At 32.7% G+C, this 18,329-nt stretch overlaps 1 protein-coding gene across 3 annotated transcripts in view; it reads right to left on the bottom strand.

Annotated features, from left to right (window-relative positions):
* NCAM2 (neural cell adhesion molecule 2) overlaps positions 1–18,329 on the bottom strand; it is a 515,691-nt gene that overhangs the window by 40,990 nt on the left and 456,372 nt on the right. For all 3 annotated transcript variants that reach the window (XM_077878867.1, XM_077878868.1, XM_077878866.1), the window contains 3 exons: positions 17,027–17,146; positions 13,054–13,175; positions 2,560–2,740 (listed from right to left, as the gene is read on the bottom strand). In XM_077878867.1, coding sequence (XP_077734993.1) covers positions 2,560–2,740; positions 13,054–13,175; positions 17,027–17,146 — 423 coding nt within the window. The remainder of the gene's footprint in view (positions 1–2,559; positions 2,741–13,053; positions 13,176–17,026; positions 17,147–18,329) is intronic.

Below are 18,329 nucleotides of genomic sequence, written 5' to 3'. Positions count from 1 at the left end.
CTCTCTATCTTTTATCTCTGTTCACATATCTCCAGGTTCTCTTTGGCCATGTTTTTTAAAGTTCTTAAAGCAGATCAACTTTTTTTCTCTTCCTTAAAGGCTTCTTCTATATATGACACTTTCCCTGGAAGGCTCATTTCCAGTAAGTTTCTTTTGGGAAGGCACTTTCTACGAGAACCCCTCCCTACCCCCACTCTATCACCCCAAGTTAGGTGCAAATGCCAACCCCCCTCATGGCAGCATACAGTACCAGCACATCTCCTAGTTGTAATTATTTGGTGGTTATTCTAACTCTGGTTTTATGTCTATCTTCCCTAGGAGATTGTAAAATCTTTGAGGACAGAGGCCAGCTCTGTATTTTTCACAGGTCATTCCTCTCTACTCATCTCCGTCCTTGTCACAAAGCAAGATCCCAATAAATATCTGGAACAAATGAATGAATCTTAACATTGCAGATCCAGAAGAACTAACTCAGAGATAAGAAAAAGCATATCAAGAGAAATTAAGTAACAAAAGCAAAGCTGAAACTATAAACCATAATTTTTCCATTTTTCTTCCAGGTACTTCCCACAAATTGATTTTGAAATTGAAACAAAATATTTTTTTATAGTAAATGTATCATAATATATCTTAGGTATATATATGTATGTATGTAATTATATGTATCTATATATGTATGCATATATGTATATACATATATTCTTATTTATTTATCCTTTTTTCTATACTTATTTTTGGCTTTTATTAACAATTTTTTTGAAAATAGCAGGGACTCTGAAAGTATAACATAAAGTAACCTGCATAAAATCTATTTTTTTACAGTTTCTGTGTTACCTATAAAATGTCATTAAAATGTTGTCTTCTAACTTCATACAATATTAATTTTTATCTCAATAAAAATAATTATTTCCTCCAAACATATTAGCTAAATTAAAGATTTAGGAAATAGAGTACACTGTTGCGATCATCCTTTGAAGATTTTAACTCAGATTTAGAATCATATTTATATCATGCTGCAGATATTTGTATAGAGGATAATTACTACAAATATAAAACATTGTAATTGTAGAAGTAGTTACCAATGTTTCAAAGTCACCAAGGCAATGAACCTGACAGTGTATTCAACCATTATTCTTGGTTAGGTGTATCATCTTATAAGGGTACTGGATTCGTCATATGACTAAAGTAGCTCTGATCTTGAACAGATCCCTTAACCCCCAAATTTATATCTGTAAAGTGAGTATAACTTTTCCTTGTTCAATTCAGAGTCAGAGATATATGAATTGAATAATGAGATAATAAATGCAAAAGTAGTTCATAAATTTTTAAAAATGATATTATATCAATATTAGTTCTAGATGCTTCCAACTTCCTAATTTCAAATGATAATTGGAAGCACTTAATTAATATTAATAATGCAAAGTCAAAATATCAATTACTTTTAAACCACATAACCAATAATAATTATTTTTTAATAGGAAGATTAACTATATAAAAATCCTTTCAATTTGAAAGAGAAGATATACGGATCACAAGCTCATTATAATGATATTAATATCAATTTGAAGTTACAAGAGGGTTAAAGAGCATGACTGAACTGACAAACTTTATTTTTAACCCAGTTTCAAAAATGTTATGTAACAATATTGATACTCTCATATGACTCCAATAAGCCATGCTTACGAATATGCTGCTCTCATGTCTACATATATGCATATGAAGAGCATATGTATATTATATATATTCATACATGTACGTTTAAAATTTCCCAGTAAATATTACATATTATATTTAAAAGAACGATAGATGTTAAAATATGATCCATGTGACAATCACAGAGTCAAATATGACTATAAATCAGGAAAATTCTTGCATCTTTACCTCTACAGCATGTATCTGAAAAAAATGTTAACATCCCTCTGTGGACTTTGATCATATCACAAGCATATAATGATGCAAGCATTGTTACTTAATAAAGGTAGAATCCACTAGTGTGCTGTGAATATGGATGTAGGGTGTCCTGCAACATTGCGAGCCTCCTTTAACTCTACTTAATTTTTTTTCTAAGGCTATGTCTGTGGCCCTTTCTGCCTCATTGTGTGTTTGAGTCTATCTTTCCAAAATCAACTTGCTTGATTAGTCATGGATGGGCTTATCATTATCTTTGACCACATTTTTCCAAAAGTGAAGGACCAGCCTCCATGTGTTTGGTAGAAAAGTTGTCTTCTTTGCAAAAGATTTTTTGGTCTCATCAGAAATCTTTCATGTTGACTTTTGACACTTCACTCTTACCTTCCACCCCCCCCCACCATTTATCCTATCTCCATCACTTCACCAAAATTGTCAGCGTGTATTTACAAGTTAACTGATACTTCATGACAAGAATGACTTGAGAAATCTTGAGTAAGTCATGTCACAATAATTATGATTAGAACTTGGAATTTACACTTTTCTTCTATAAAATTATGTTTTCAATATTAAGAAAAAATCCAGAGGAGTTATAAAAAAAGATGATATCGTTTTTATTGCCAGCCTAAGAAAGCATATAGTTTTGCTTACCTTTAATAATGTTCGGTTTTGGTGGCATGCTGAACTCATAGACTGTTGGTTCTGAATATCCCAATCTATTGGCAGCTGTAATTTGAACTTCATACCCCATTGTCCACTGTAGATGCTCCAAAATAATGTGGTCTTTATTTCCCTGGACTTTTTTCTCTAGCCACTGATCTTCTTTATCTTTCTGTAGAGGCAATACAAATATATTTTGTAAATACCCATATACTAAAGTTGTAATTTAAAAAAAAACAATAATTTATCTTCAGATAGAAAAAGTGGTTTATTAATAGTGAAAAAAGATATTTATCATCTACAGAAAGTTGATAAAGTTGCTTTATCAATGAAGTCATTTCTAAGAATTTTCTATAATATATGTAATATTTTTAAAATTTTAGCCAAACAATGATTTCCTAATTAATTCCTGATAATTCAGTGGTTGATGATTCACCCTCATTAATATCTTTATTTTTATTTCACAGGTATAATTTTACTGTTTGGCCATTTTTCAATTATTAATAGTCATGTGTGCAGAAAAAATAAGACATGATTTACAGAAAAAGTCTAGTATATCCATTAAAATAATTGCCAGAGACTACTGTTTAAGGTTTGAGGTGGTGTGGGGGGAGATACAATGTCTTGCAAATGGAGGCTGGATATTTTTTATAGATTTAAATTTTTATTACTCTGATGTTTTAGAGTCATAATAAAATAATATGTAAGAAATATTATTACCTGTTAAAAATGTTATTAGCATCAGAAAATAAAATATGGTATGCTGTCCTTGGACACCTACACTTAAATCCTGATTCTAAAATAAAGGCTTTAGAACGTGTTTTATAATTACCCTCTATTTCAAAAATATACTATGATTACAATTAACACAGAAAAATAAATCTATACAATTTAGTGACAAACTATCCTAAATAATGTGAACATTTGGCTGTGCCATGTTAACCATTTAAACACTGGTAAGTTCCTTAACCTCAATGCCTTGTTTCTATTATAGAAATGATAGTAACAGTTGCATCTGTCAGCTTTCATGAGGGAACAATGAGGAAAACCAAGTACTTTGGGTCGTCCAGGGCCTTAGGAATCATAAGCACTTAACAAATGACAGCCATTATTAAGGAGAACTTATTTCCATAATAACTGTATGAAAATAAAATAATATTTTTCTGGAATGATGTATTTAATAAATTATCACTGAAACTGCAAAACTCAATTTCCCAGAGATATAATTATAAGTAAATTAGAGCCTGGCGATAGATAGATAGATAGATGGATAGATAGATAGATAGATAGATAGATAGATAGATAGATTTAGGTAGGTAGATAGACAGATAAAGGGCAGACAGATGAATCCTTTTTAACTTCAGAGCTCAGCCCAGTATTACTTTATGTTGAGCCAATATTTTACAATGTTTCTTTGGCTATAAAACATAACAATGTTTTCAGCATTTATGGTAAAAATTGAGGATTTATTCTCTGAAATGAAATTATGGAAGTTAAATGCATGATTGCATTAAATTGATGGTGCTACAAACATGAAGTGCTCATTAAAAGGAGACAAGAAGACGTTATTAATTTGATGCCATACTATTACTCTATCTTCCTACTTAATTATTTTTGGTTATATAGAACTTTTATTACAAAAGCATCAGGCTATTTTGATAATTCATCTAAAACTAAAGATATTAGTACCCCTAATGAATCCATGAGTTCTGGAAAAGCACTTAAAGTTAGCCATATAAACAAGAGACATTTCCTTTGCTTTTTGAAGCTTATAAATGGATTAAGTTAATAAATTGTTGTCCATTGCTATTTTAAGGTAATATGAGGAATACTGAAGAGACCAGTGGAAAAACAAATAATTTGGACCAGAATGCTTGTAACTTGCCTACATCACTACATGACTAGTAAGTCTAAGAAAGGAGGTTAGGCATGCTTTTGAAATGCTTGGGACAGCTGTGCCAAACAGCCATGATTTTCCCACCACCTTCATTCCTTATCAATCCATCCATCAACTATTCATTCTACCTTTACTGGGTAGAGGGCTTGTTCTAGAACTATGAACACAATAGTGAACAACACACGTAGAATATGCTCATCTTGGAGTTCACATCAAGTGAGAAGAAAGACATGAGCTCTTTAAAAAACCAAGAATGCTCTGGGAGCATGAAACAGGGAAACTTAATATTAAATCCCAGGGCTAGGAATGTTTCTTCTAGGGAGGTGACATCATCCTCATTGGAAATAATAAATGCCAGTGCCATTTTTCATTTGTCCTAACTTAACAAAAAAGTGTGATTCTTTCACAGTGGTTTAGACGCAAACATAAGCACAATGATGAAAATCTCACAAAGGTGCATGAACACTGGGAGATAGTAAGATACACACTATAGGCTTATTGTTTTCAGTAAATGTAAAAATGCTATAGATATTGACCAAAAAGAACCCCTTAAAATATTTATTCAAAAATGACATTAGAGGACATATTATATGCATATGTGTATACATATGTGTATGTATAGATTTTAGTGGTTTTATTATTTGTAGAGGACTGTGTGTGTATAGACATATATATTGTGTCTATATATGTGTGTATGTGTGACACATATATAAACACATACACAGACACAATAAAATCTGTGTAACATAAATATCTGATATGTTCTATACTGTGTATACACATACACATCTATAGGAAGGAATGGGTGAGAAATAGGAGAGTTGAAAGGTTAGATAAAGACAAGGGGTACATAGAGCAGGAAAGAGCTGCCCTTGTGGCCTTCTTTTTACCCTAATAATTCCATAAGTTCTAAGTAACTATGAAGTGCTTGGTGAGAATGAATATCTTTTCTGTCTGCCTGTCTGTCGCCGAAACACAACGTGTTAGCTGAGAATGAATATCTTGATGAAAATCCAGAGTTGAGTTTTGCTTTGGATCTGAATAGAGATGCGGGTAAAAGAGCCAGAAAATGAGCCAACAGCTGAGGTCTGGATTATCCCAGGATAAAATTTATTCTTCATAGTGATGGAGACACTTCATGTCCTTCACATAATCCTCCAAAAATAGTATTTCTGGGAACTGAGCATTTGAAGTGATACTTCCTGACAAGCATAAGACATGTAGATAGTCTCTTCTGAAATACCTATCATTTAACTCTTAATTGCTGAAGCTCTTAGTATGATAAATTAAAAACCCCTCCATCATTTTAGGTAGCTGGACTGATGGCATAAGGAACCAAAGGGAGTCCTAATATCTCCCCCCATTTAAGTCAATTTCATTTTCCATTCAATATTAGACAAGGAGGCTTTTTTAATCCCTTAATTGCTGTTCCTGGGGAATAGGGAAAAAAATTAAAGTGGGTGTTACCAAATACTCCCCTAGGTATCAAAATCTCAATTATGCATCTGTAGAGTGCCTAATTTACAGAATTTAAATGCCTAGGGAATGATTTAAGATAATCTAGTTGCAAAATGTTCCCCTAGGTAACTTAATGAGATGATTTGCTGAATAGGGCTATTATTAATAAGCCAATTAATGTTGAAGGGCAGCTACTAAAAGAAAAATGGCCATTTTGCTTTGATATAGCTTCTCTTAAGCAATCCTTTTTCTCAGAAAATAGACAGCAGGGCCAAATGACAATTAAGATTTCTCCTTAATAGTTATTTTGAAATCATAATATCAGCATGTGGGGAAATACTTGCTATCATCTGTCTAGGGAGGAAAGCTGAGAGGAGATAAAGGGTGTGTTGGTTTTATTTGCAGAGGACTTGCTGACTGCATTTATTTATAAGAAGTAATTCACTAATCCTTTTGCAAGTGTCAGAGAATATATGGTCAATATCATCTTAAATGAAAGTAGAATCAGCAGAGGACAGGAGAGGCAATGTGCTTGTACTAAGTAGATGAATTTTAAGGTTCTTGTGAATCTCATGTGTTATGCTTTGTTTTTAAGATTTTATTTATTCATGAGACACAGAGAGAGAGAGTGACAGTGCTTGCATGCACGTGAGAGAGAGAGGGAGAGACAGACAGAGAGAGACAGAGAGAGACAGAGAAGGGTCCCTATGGGGAGCCTGGTGTGGGACTCAATCTCAGGACCCCGGGATCATGACTTGAGTGGAAGACAGATGCTCAACCGCTGAGCCACCCAGACATTCCTCCAATGTGTTAAGCTTTAAGATTTTGTGTTTCCATGAAAGGCAGTTTCTGCTTCCTGGATTACCTGGTAGCATGGTTCAGCTACTCATTATTTGTATGATCTTTTGTAAGAATCATCCCAGAATCTCCTACAGCTCCATTTATTACTCTGATTATAGGAGAGGTAACCTGGCAATTACATACACAAACACACGCCCGTGCATGCATGCACACACACACAAATACACACAAACACACACACAATTGTGATTTGAAAAGGTATAACATTTGGAGGATTTTAGTAAAGTTTCAAATTCTACTTTCTTTCTTTCTAACTGAATCAGCACAGTTGATGCAAATTCTAATTTCCTTTTTTCTATTGTCATAACTGATTCAAATTGCCTTTATTCCATTTCCTGAAGCTTGATAAAATGTTGTAAACTGGATCTTACTTAACCTACTCCTAGTCTCCATCACTCACATATCTCTTTAGGGAAAACTAAAATGTAATTTTTCCTATTAATCACTTTGTTTTCTCGAAACCCATAAAAATTCACCCAATGCAAGTGTTTTTTCCTCTTGCATTATTTCTTATATTTGTTAATCTAATTATATAATTACTTACAATTATTCAACACAGACTGATTCATTCATTGATTCTTTGATGGCTTTATTCATTCAGACAACAAAGTCTTTTTGAAGATATCAATACGAGAATGAATAAAACTTATCCTTTTCACTAGGTGCAAAGGAAAAATCCTAAAAAGCTTAGGATTGTTTAAGGGCCATAGTTATTACTTGAAAATGCTTCAAAACTATACTGATGGCTTTAAATAAATTTCAGTATACCCACCTAAATACAAGAAAATCAGAAAATAGGTTATTATCATTAATAATTAATTAGAAAATAAGTTATCTCAACAACAAGAACTCAATTTTACGTAGGTATCATTTTAATATCCTTTTAAAAATTTTCTTTTCCTATGGCTATTGAGATACACCTTCCAGAGACTCCAAGTAGCTTAAGAAGGTCAATTAAGACTCAGAAACGTATGCTAGAGCACTGTTGCTAGTCCCTAAAGTACCTTCTTCACAATTGATTTTAAGCAACTAATTTTTTTAGTCCTTCTCAGCTCAGGAAACTTATTTAATGTGCCAACACTAAGTGATAGTTATGATCCCACAGCTATCATCAAATCTGGGAGAAAACAGTGAAAAACTTATGGAAGCATGTAAAAAGCTATTTATTAAATTATATGCAGTTACATTGACTCTACAACACAAAGTAGGTGTAAAATATTCTGTTCATAAAATAATTTCTTTCATTTTTCCATATACATTTTGAAATTAATAAGCTTGTCTATTCTCCAAATACATGGTTTAATCCTACTGACTTACTGTTACAGACATTAATTTTCACAAAGAATCCATAGAGACATCTAATTCTTTTACTACTCTAGTTCTGATCTCATAAATTCTGTCTTCGTAATGTGTAACTGAACAAAATCATGTACTCTATCTACTATAAGATAACATGGAATAGTATGTTGTTCCTGGTCTATATTGAGTTACACATTCTCTATATTAGGATATGATTTGTCTTATCCTCATTCTGGTGAAATCCAGGTTTCATACTTAGATTCAATGTCTGCTAGCAGTCAACATTCACACTAGGAATATATTAGCTTAGTTTTGTTGTTCCTAGATGTGTTCCCATGTGTTCCTAAATATACAGTCCCATGCACATGGAGAAATTGAAAGATAGGGTCAAAGAGGCAATCAAGATTAAAATCCTTATAATGTTTACTTTCTGAATTCCTCTACTTCCTTCCATGGAGGTCATACAATTAAAAAAATACATTGCATATAGCTAAATATTTTTTCAAGTTTTTCAGTTGTAGTTTACTCCACTGTGGAATTCATCCAGTTTGAGAAACTAATAGATGAAGGGGCTTGTAATCATACAAAGAGAAGAGATGATTAAAAACGTTTTTGAAATAGTTTACTATTTCTATACAAGTGCAAATATCAAGGCAAAGGCTGCCATGAATATCTAGCTACCAAATCTTAAAATGCAAATTTTTAAATGTGATGAAGTAATCAATTGAGAAAGAATATGTGGAGAAAGTTATTCCTTCCCAAGATCTGCTACTGTTTGACCACATTAATAGAACTTACATTGAATCATGGAATTTCCTAATTAGACCTGCAGAGCATGATGTTTGTAGGATGAAGGAGGCAGAGAAGGAAGGGAAAGAAAAATAAACAGAAATATGGACATAATGTTGATGTGTTTAAGTAGAAGACATACCATAAATGATATGGTAAAGACAAAGTGGGTCAGAATGGCTGTATTTTGGATGTACAGAGCTAAGCTGGTCATTTGAAGTGAGATGGGAGAGTGGTTGAGGGGTCGATACAATCTCCGTAAGCGTATTTCAATTCAACACTTACTGCTGCAAAACTAATGTTTAGATTATAAAGTCTTATGTTCTGATATCTGCTCCCCATGCCCACTAAGTCACCCATATTGTGTAGGGTACAGTTTGCCCATTAGAAAGTATTAAAAGGTATCAATTTTTTTTAGTATAGGTGACACACAATGTTACCTTAGCTTCAGGTGTACAAAGTAGTGATTCAACAAGTTTATACATTGTGCTCTGCGCATCACAAGTGTAGCTACCATCTGTCCAGGTATTTCACATCCCTATTACAATATTGTGGACTACAGGCAATGATATTATGTCAATTCCTTATGCTATGTGTTTTATTCCAATGACTTATGTATCCCATAACTATGTCTCCCACTTCCCTTCACTGAATGTTTAATTAATGGTTTACGTTTATGTGTATACTTATATTTATAGTATCCAAGAGTAGAATGCCTTGCATGAAGTACAAAGGATGGAGATGAATTACTTTTATAAATCTTGCCATAGGAGCCGAAAATTCTGCTACTACAACAGTGTTCCATCTAAAATGCTATTAGTTCTAAGAGTACTAACACACTAATTGATTATCAGTCATTTGTAGCTATGCGTTAATTATGCAACCAATTATTTTCATTATGGCATTTAAAAACAAATCCTTCAGCACTTTTTCAAGTTAGAAAGGGCTGGGGATTGGAAATGAAGAGGAGAGGTATGGCAAGGCAGAAGTAAGATGGAATTGAAAAGAGAGTAAAACTTTTTACTGGTAGAGTAAACATAGATGTTGAGTAAATAGGCAAAATAGAGCTCCCTTGCTATTAGGGCTTCCCCTCCCCCCCTATTTTTGGGGGAGGGGGAGAGAAGGGAAAAAGAATGAAAGTTACAATTATGTAAAAAATATTTACATCATCTTTATGGAAATTTGAATTACTCCATGTTTTTGAATCTATTATACTTAACACTTTAACTTACTTGTATCCATATGTTTCACACAAAACTTTGCATAAGACATTAATTCTAATCCATGTAAAACAAATAAAAATTAATTTGGCAGCATATTAAATGGCTTGTATTATTAATTAATTAAAATAATAAATACTAAAATAGATAATAAAATGATAAAATAAATTATTATAATATTTATAATTTCCCCTTGAATATCTAAAATGCCATTTCCCCCCCATTTTGTGAATATAATTGGTTCTAAACAGATGCAGTGCTATTCTAGGGGACATTTTTGGGTTCAATAATGATCAAGGACACAACTGGTAATATAGTGAGTGAGGGCAGGGATACTAAACATTCTGTAATAGGGGGTAGATATCTGGAGGGCTCACTATTATATTTAAAATGCCAATAGTGAGTCCTTTCAGATACACAGGATTCATGACTGATAACTTGTTATGGACTGAATTGTGTCCCTCCCCCATTCATATATTAAATCCCTAAATTCCAGTGTGACTTTATTAGGATATATGTCTGTAAGGAGGTTATTTGGATGGAACACTTATGACTGATATTTTTATAAGAAGATGAAGAGCGGTCAGGGATGTATGTATACAAACAAAAGGTCATGACAGGAAGAAGGCAAAGAGGGAGGCCTCAGAAGAAACCAAATCTGCTGGCACCTTGATCTTGGAATTCTAACCTCCAGAACTGTGAGACAGCAGATTTCTGTTGCTTATGCCAACTATGGTATTTTGTTTTGGTAGCCCTAGTGGACTAAGACAGTTGTTGTGACAATAAAGATAATTATTTTAACAAGTTGTGGCAGATCCCAGACCCTATTATTTAGTTGACCTAACTCCCAACTAACGATTTTTCATTTAGTGACAGTCTTGAGAACTATTTGTCTAATGGGACATAATTTTAATTTTGCTCAGTGGAGTTTTTGGAAAATTTGTACTGTATTGTTAGAAAAGAAAGACAAAAATAGCCTATTATTCTTTTGTGCTTTTTACCTTCTCTACATTTGGAATGTGGATGTGAATCCACTGTCTTAAAACACAAGATAATCTACATGAAGATAAAAGCCAACGTGCTAAAGATGAAAGACATGAAGAAAAATATTATGGATGCCTGATTTTATAAGATGAAAAAGTCATACATTCCTAAAATATAATGCTGCATTAATAAAAGCCATTAGTATATGAAGAAAAGATACAATAGGAAATAATAAATACTTGCTATCATCAGTTGAAATAAATGATTCTGGTTGAATTCAACATAGCATTGGTATTAATTCCAGTATCAAACTCTTTAGAAAGGATAAGTCAAACATCACTTTTAATTTTAGGTACAAATTATATTCATAGCAAATTTTAGATGTATTTTTATAACTCCTCATTGTAGCTCAGTTTAAAAATGGGATTTTATTGGAGTTGCCTATGAATTCCTATCATCCACCTGTATTTTGTGCCAAAAATTCTGCCCAATGGTAGGCCACAATCTGCACTGAGGTCTGTTCCCCCCGTTTAATTCATGATTCTGCTCAGGCCTATGACCTTTAGGACTCTTTCCCTTCCAAAGAGTTTCCAGATGGTCAAATAAGAATGGCCATGAAACCTGGCTTGAGTAGCATGAAACCATCAAATTCATAGAAAGACTGGTGAGCCATTCAGAGCCATTTTGGGGTAGAGGCATGAAACCTTCATAGACAATTAGCCACAAAATACCCACAGCTGCTCATCATTCCCAGCATGAAACCTGCAACAAAAAGGTCCCGGAAGGGGATATTAATTTTAAATTTAAAAGACTGATGTCTAAAATTAATAATTTTAAGTATGCTATTCAATATCAAACTTCTAAATAAAACTGAACTCTTTTTTTTACTAAACTTTAAAACTTAGATGTTTGAATTAAAAAATACTACAATTTACAAAATTATGAATTTGTGGGAAACAGCTGAAAATCATTTATAGACTATTAAGGAGCAATTACTTGGTATAATTTGCTAAAATATATATTTGCTAAAATATAATAAACTTAGAAAGTATTATGAGGTGTCCAGCAAATATAAACTTAAAATTGACACTGTATGACACGGATAATCATAAATGTTAATAAATAAACATTATAAAATTTAATTTAAAATTTCATTTCACTTTTAATATATTCCACAATAGACACAAATATTCGATGGCACTTACTACAAAGTTAAGAGAAGTCACTTTTAGTGGCTCTTGACATAATTTTCAGCCAAAGGCAAAATCCACTGGGTCATTTTCTTCATCACTCTACAAGCAGATGTCCTTCACCCCTACATGTATAAGTTCCAAAGGAGTTCTTAGCTGTCCAAAATTCCATATTAGCTAGTGCTAATTAAACTTAAAAAAAACTAATCCTTCTTCCACAAGTTCAATGTGGCCATTCTTTATTAAATGTTGATGAGAATAATTTGTTTTTAATGAAATTATTAATATCATATACCTAATAAAGTTAAGGTACTAATAATTTAATAATTCATAAAAATAAAAATAAAACATTTTTGATACAATAACTAAATTGAGAAGAGGGGCTTAGCTTGAAGCTACTAACATCAAGCAGAATGGAAGGTGAAATGTCCTGTTAAACTTGTCAGAAAAACAAGGAAATGTTACTTCACTTCTGAAATGTGAAGTTTAGAAAGCACAAGTTGAATACATGGCATGATTTGCATGATTAATGCTGAGATTTTTCACACGGATACGAAAGACAAGTATTTCACAATTTATAATGATTTTTCACACAGACTCAAAAGACAAGTATTTCACAATTTATAATGATGAATTTCAGCAATGGACAATTAGCAGTTGAATTTCTATGAGAACTGTTGATCATTACTATTTAATATACATCAACACCTAATATGCTTATGAATTTAATGCAAATTTAATGCAATTTGGAAACACTGTACAAAGATTATAATAAAAAGGTACTTACACTTCTATACTTCACAATGTATTCCAAAATAGGGGCTCCTCCATCATCCTGCTTGGTGATACTGAGTTTAAAGCTCTTCCCACTGCTTGGCTGCCCATGTATGGATGGAGGACTTGGTTCACCTTAATAAGCAAAACAACATTCTTGATGTTTACACACACCTCAGACACCTGGAGAAACTGCATTCTAATAAAGAGAACAATGTCATGTAATAAAAAAACATGATGTGATCCTGAATTTACCCTTTGGTGTGATAAAACCTCTGGTCCTTTCTCCCCATTCAAGAAACAGCAACATTCATAAATCTAGATAAATCTAAAAGTGTCATGACAAAATTGTGACACCTGAGAATCAAAATATTATTCAAATTGATATGCAAAAGTTCTGAGAATATTACTGCATTATACAAATGTAAATTTTTTTTCTTGTGTTATTAATAGTGAGCAATCATATTTAATAATGTAATTTTGATTTACATTGTGTACATATGTATTAATACAAACATATTAAGTTATCAAACTATATAGAATACATACTTCCCAAGAAAGATAATGGCTTAGCAATTACATATTGCTTTAATGAGTATTTTCTTAAGATTTATCTATTTATTTTTAGGGAGAGAGAGAGAGAAAAGAAAAGAGAGAGGGGACGAGAGAACATGTGAGAAGGAGGAGGAGCAGAGGGAGATGGAAAGACAAAATCTCGAGCAGAATCCATGCTGAGCATGAAACCTGATATGGGGCTCAATCTCTTTACTCTGAGATCATGACCTGAGCTGAAACCACAAGTTGGACGCTTAACCAACTGAGCCATCCAGGCACTCCATACTGAGTATTTTTTAACTAGATGTAGATTTGAATTACAGAAATTTTGTTGTATCCAATTGATAGACATGTGTTCCAATATGTTTTTTTTTTCTTTTAACATCATGAACATACTTGCCTTTGATGTTTTTCTTCCCATGGAGGTGGTCTTATAACAAAGATGCTTATATGTTTAACCTGAATAGGGATCTAGTGGAATGTAAGAGTTTTCTATGTGAAAGATACCATCACTGCTTAGCAACTTGGAATGGGAACTATTTGCTGCGTGTCACTTATGTGATGTCCTTTGGCATGTGCTGGTATTCTCTACCTTTAATTCCTCCAATTCATATAGATAGGAATATAGCAATACTAAGGAACTTTCTGAGGACATGCTTTAGTTTGCAAGGTTCCAGAAACTGGTAGTATGGGTCTACTCAGAGGAATGTTAAGACAAAGTAAGCAGAATAGAGTTGAAGAGGATTTTATGTATCCAAACTTGGGGGATCTGTTTTTTTTTTTTCTCAGCAGGTTATCTTTTCTTAATATGGTGTTTATAAACCTATGAAGTGAGAAGTTTATTTGAGAAAAGGCATATCATTAAAGAAATATGCCAGTAGAATATGTTGATGTGCAAATAAAAAATAAAGCAGCCTAGCATACTAGAGCCATATAGAAACAAAGTAAATAGAGGTATTTTGGAGTGATTTTGCTAAAATTAATTAGTGTTCAGATATTATGATATAATATAATCTGTATTCAATGTAACATATTTTCAATAAGTGAATTAAAATGTCTAAAAACTGGTACAATAATTTCTTTAAAAGACTTAAGAGATTATGGAAAATTTAAGTAATGTAAAATGAATTTTATATTCAGTTTAGTATAATTTATAAATTAAATTTTAGAATGTATGCTGTATAGCATGAATTCATTTAATAATACTGTAATCATATTATTTTGACAATAGCATTTTGAGACAATAATTATACAGTAGGAACTGTATTTTCAGTCACAAATGTTTTAATATATATATTTAAAATATTTATGTCTACATTTAACCTTTACAATATTCTAAAATTGTGATTCCATTACAGTTGTTATTTCTTGAAAAGAAAACAAAGTTCCAAACAAATGTAAATGCTATCAAAAAGGAATTGATCAAAATAAGGTTTCCATTAGCAGTTTAATGGAATGTTTATACAAGAGTAATAATATAAATAATAATGAAGTAATAATGGATAGTTATGTCATATTAAGTACTTGGCATATACCATCTTATTTAAACTTCAAAAAAATCATGAGAAGCAGCTACTGGGCATTTGGGTGGCTCAGTCAGTTAAGCATCTGAATCTCAGTTTTGGTTTAGGTCATGATCTCAGGGTGGTGGGATGGAGCCTGTCATGGACTCCATGCTCAGCATAGAGTTTGCTTTCCCACTTCCTCTCCTCCTGCCCCTCCATACACTTGGATTCTCTCTCTCTCTCTCTCTCTCTCTTAAATAAGTAAATTAAAAAAAAAATCTTGCGAAACAACTAAAATATGTATTTACTATTCAAAACACTAAGACCTGGCCCTTAAAGTCTCAATGTCTAGGACAGAAGTCTGCAAGTCAACTGCAGTCAGTACACTAAGAAATTAAAAGTGTTAGAATTTATTTTATTTAAAAAGATTTTTTAAGTTTGTTTGTTTATTTATTTATTTATTTATTTATTTATTTATTTATTATTTATTTATGAAAGACACACAGAGAGAGAAGCAGAGACACAGGCAGGGGGAGAAGCAGGCCCCCTATGCAGGGAGCTGGATATGGAACTCGATCCCGGGACTCTGGGATCACGTCCTGAGCCAGAGGTGAGGCTCAGCCGCTTAGCCACCCAGGCATCCCAGAAGCATTAGAATTTAAAAAAGGAAAGATGAAAAAATAGTAAAGGAGAGGGGTTTTATGTTAGAAACACCTAGGAGGGTGTTCTAGGTATGAAGGAAGGGAATCATGCTGAGTTGAAGGAGGAGAAGTTGAGAAGTTGGAGTGGTTAGTCAGGGTCTTACTGGTCCCTGTTTGGAGGCTGATGTGCAGTGTCCAGGAGAGAGGAATCAAGACAGAATGCACAGCACATTGGAAAGGGAATACAGCTGGATCAAACTTGATTTTCACCTACTGATGCCCAGAGCACTATGGCCAGAGGAAGGGGTAAGAGGAGGAAAGGCAGGCAAATGTGTGTGTGCACAGAAGGTGTGAAGGTGAAGGCTGATGTTGAGGATTCTAAGTAAAGAAGGGACAGATTTGCTTAAATTTGTGTAAAGTTGCTCTAGAATTATTTTAGTCTGAAAGTACGGTTGTGAGTCAAGATGTACCAGCAGTCATCCTGAAGAGAAAATAGGGAGGGACTGAAAAAGACATAGGCATTGGAAATGGAAAAAATGAGACATCTGACAGATTTTATGAAAACCAAGAGTAGGTCACTAATTAGAGTAAGATGATTTATTGTGGCCATTTTGTCAAATTAGGTGTATATAAGAAGCAGGGTGATACATAGATTTTGCAATAGCATTTGTTGGGTCACAGACAAATTTCTCACATTTTCAAATAATTTATTCAGCATAAAGGAAACAGAGGTCTTTTCAAATTTATCTTTGCATTATATAACTCAATTGATTTACAATATCCTGAAAAAGGATAGTAGTGGGGATAAGGCTACAATAGTTAATCTTCTGCAGTCACCATGATAATGGATTAATTCAGTGGTGTCATTCTCTCACACTTACAGCCTAAATGGGCCCTTTATGGGGGATAAAGGCAGTAGTCATGTCTCATCAAAAGAATGGAATATTGGACATATTACAAAGTCACTATTTTTACTTTGTCACAGACTATGGTCTGAGCAATATAATCCAATTAATCAGGCTATAAATGAATAGGATACCTTCCTGATGAGGAAAATTTCCTGAGGGCAGTTTTACTGTATCATAGTGCACCTTTTCCTTTTTGCCTTTGTTCCAGAGCAAAGTTATTTTTATAAATCTCAGATGCCACCATGTTCAGAAACTACTTCACCAAAGACATAATTCACTTCCCCAAAGTGTTGAAACACCTCTCTGCATTTCAAGATCCCTTCAATTTGCTAGTGAAGAGAATAGTGAAAGAGAGCAAAACAGAGATGACTACTTACGAACTGGTAATGTCTGGAAGATTTCTATTTTACTGTAGTCTCCTTGCCCTTTTCCATTTACTGCTGCAACCCTGATTTCATAAGTTGTATTTGGTTCTAGGTTGCTCAAAACAACCATTGCTAGAAGAAGAAAAAAAAAATATATGTGTGTATGGTTAATATATTTAAATAAGTAAACAAATTGATCTATTACAAAGCTAAGTAAACAATTTCACTGTAAATCTTTCCAGAAAATACCTGAAAAAATAGGAAATATATATAAAAAGAGAATGATTTGTGAACACTCCCCTTTCATTTCTATTTCATTTAGTTTTCTAATTCTATGCAGTAACTTCCAAAGAAGAAAATTAGTAGCTTCTTTTATGATTCTTACATTCACAATGTATTCAAGAAATAAGAGTGAGCTAAGCAAAACATCCTTACTGTTTGTATTCCAAATATTCTATCTACTTTAAATTGATTATTTCTATGGGACTTCATAAGATGTAGAATTAAGTACACAGAATTCTGGCCTCCAGTATAAGGTGTTCAACTCATGTCAGAAAAGTGTCACAAAGCTGACTCTACAACCAAAGTAGATCATTTATTTGAAAATATCAAATCAAATTAAGTCAAATTATTTTTAGTGCTATTTTGAAAGTTGTCACCTCTTGTATTTTCTCTCTGAATTTCTTAATTCTATACTTTATCAGACCTGGATTCAACAAGACACCAATAAGAGAGAATCCAAAAAAGTTATTAGAAATGTTTCTTGGGTCATGCCAATCTCTTCCATTTGCCAAAGAATTCTGGGTACAATTGCAGCTTTAAAATATATCCTTACGAATTCCTCTGAGGAAGCCAACAAAATTTCATAGCTGTCTTACTGCTTTTGCTAAGTAGTGCAAAAATTTACCAGTGGAAGTGGCAACGCCTTCAAAAACAATCACAAAGAAATTATATCTGGCTTATACAATAACTCTAAGTAAAATGACCAATTCATAATAGAAGATATAATCAATCGTAAAAAAAGCTTAAATCATAGATAACCAGGAACATATCTGTACAAATACTGCTTTATATCAACCATGAGTGAAGCTGATATACATTATTTATTAACATATTTCTGAAAACTAATTATAGATTTTAGATGATATATTTCATTCCACATTTTATGAATATACTTAATGAATTTGTTTTGATATTTCCTTGTTTCCTTTTTTCCCTAATATTCATTATCATGACATCTCTTTAGCTTTTTTATTATAATTATTTAATCTCACTGAATCACTTATTAAACTACAGAAAAGAAAAAAGTTGCTGA

Source organism: Canis aureus, chromosome 30 (assembly GCF_053574225.1).
Source record: "Canis aureus isolate CA01 chromosome 30, VMU_Caureus_v.1.0, whole genome shotgun sequence".
Lineage (NCBI taxonomy): Eukaryota > Metazoa > Chordata > Mammalia > Carnivora > Canidae > Canis > Canis aureus.
Note: the sequence above shows the minus strand (reverse complement) of the source record. Positions and strands in the feature narration are given on the sequence as shown.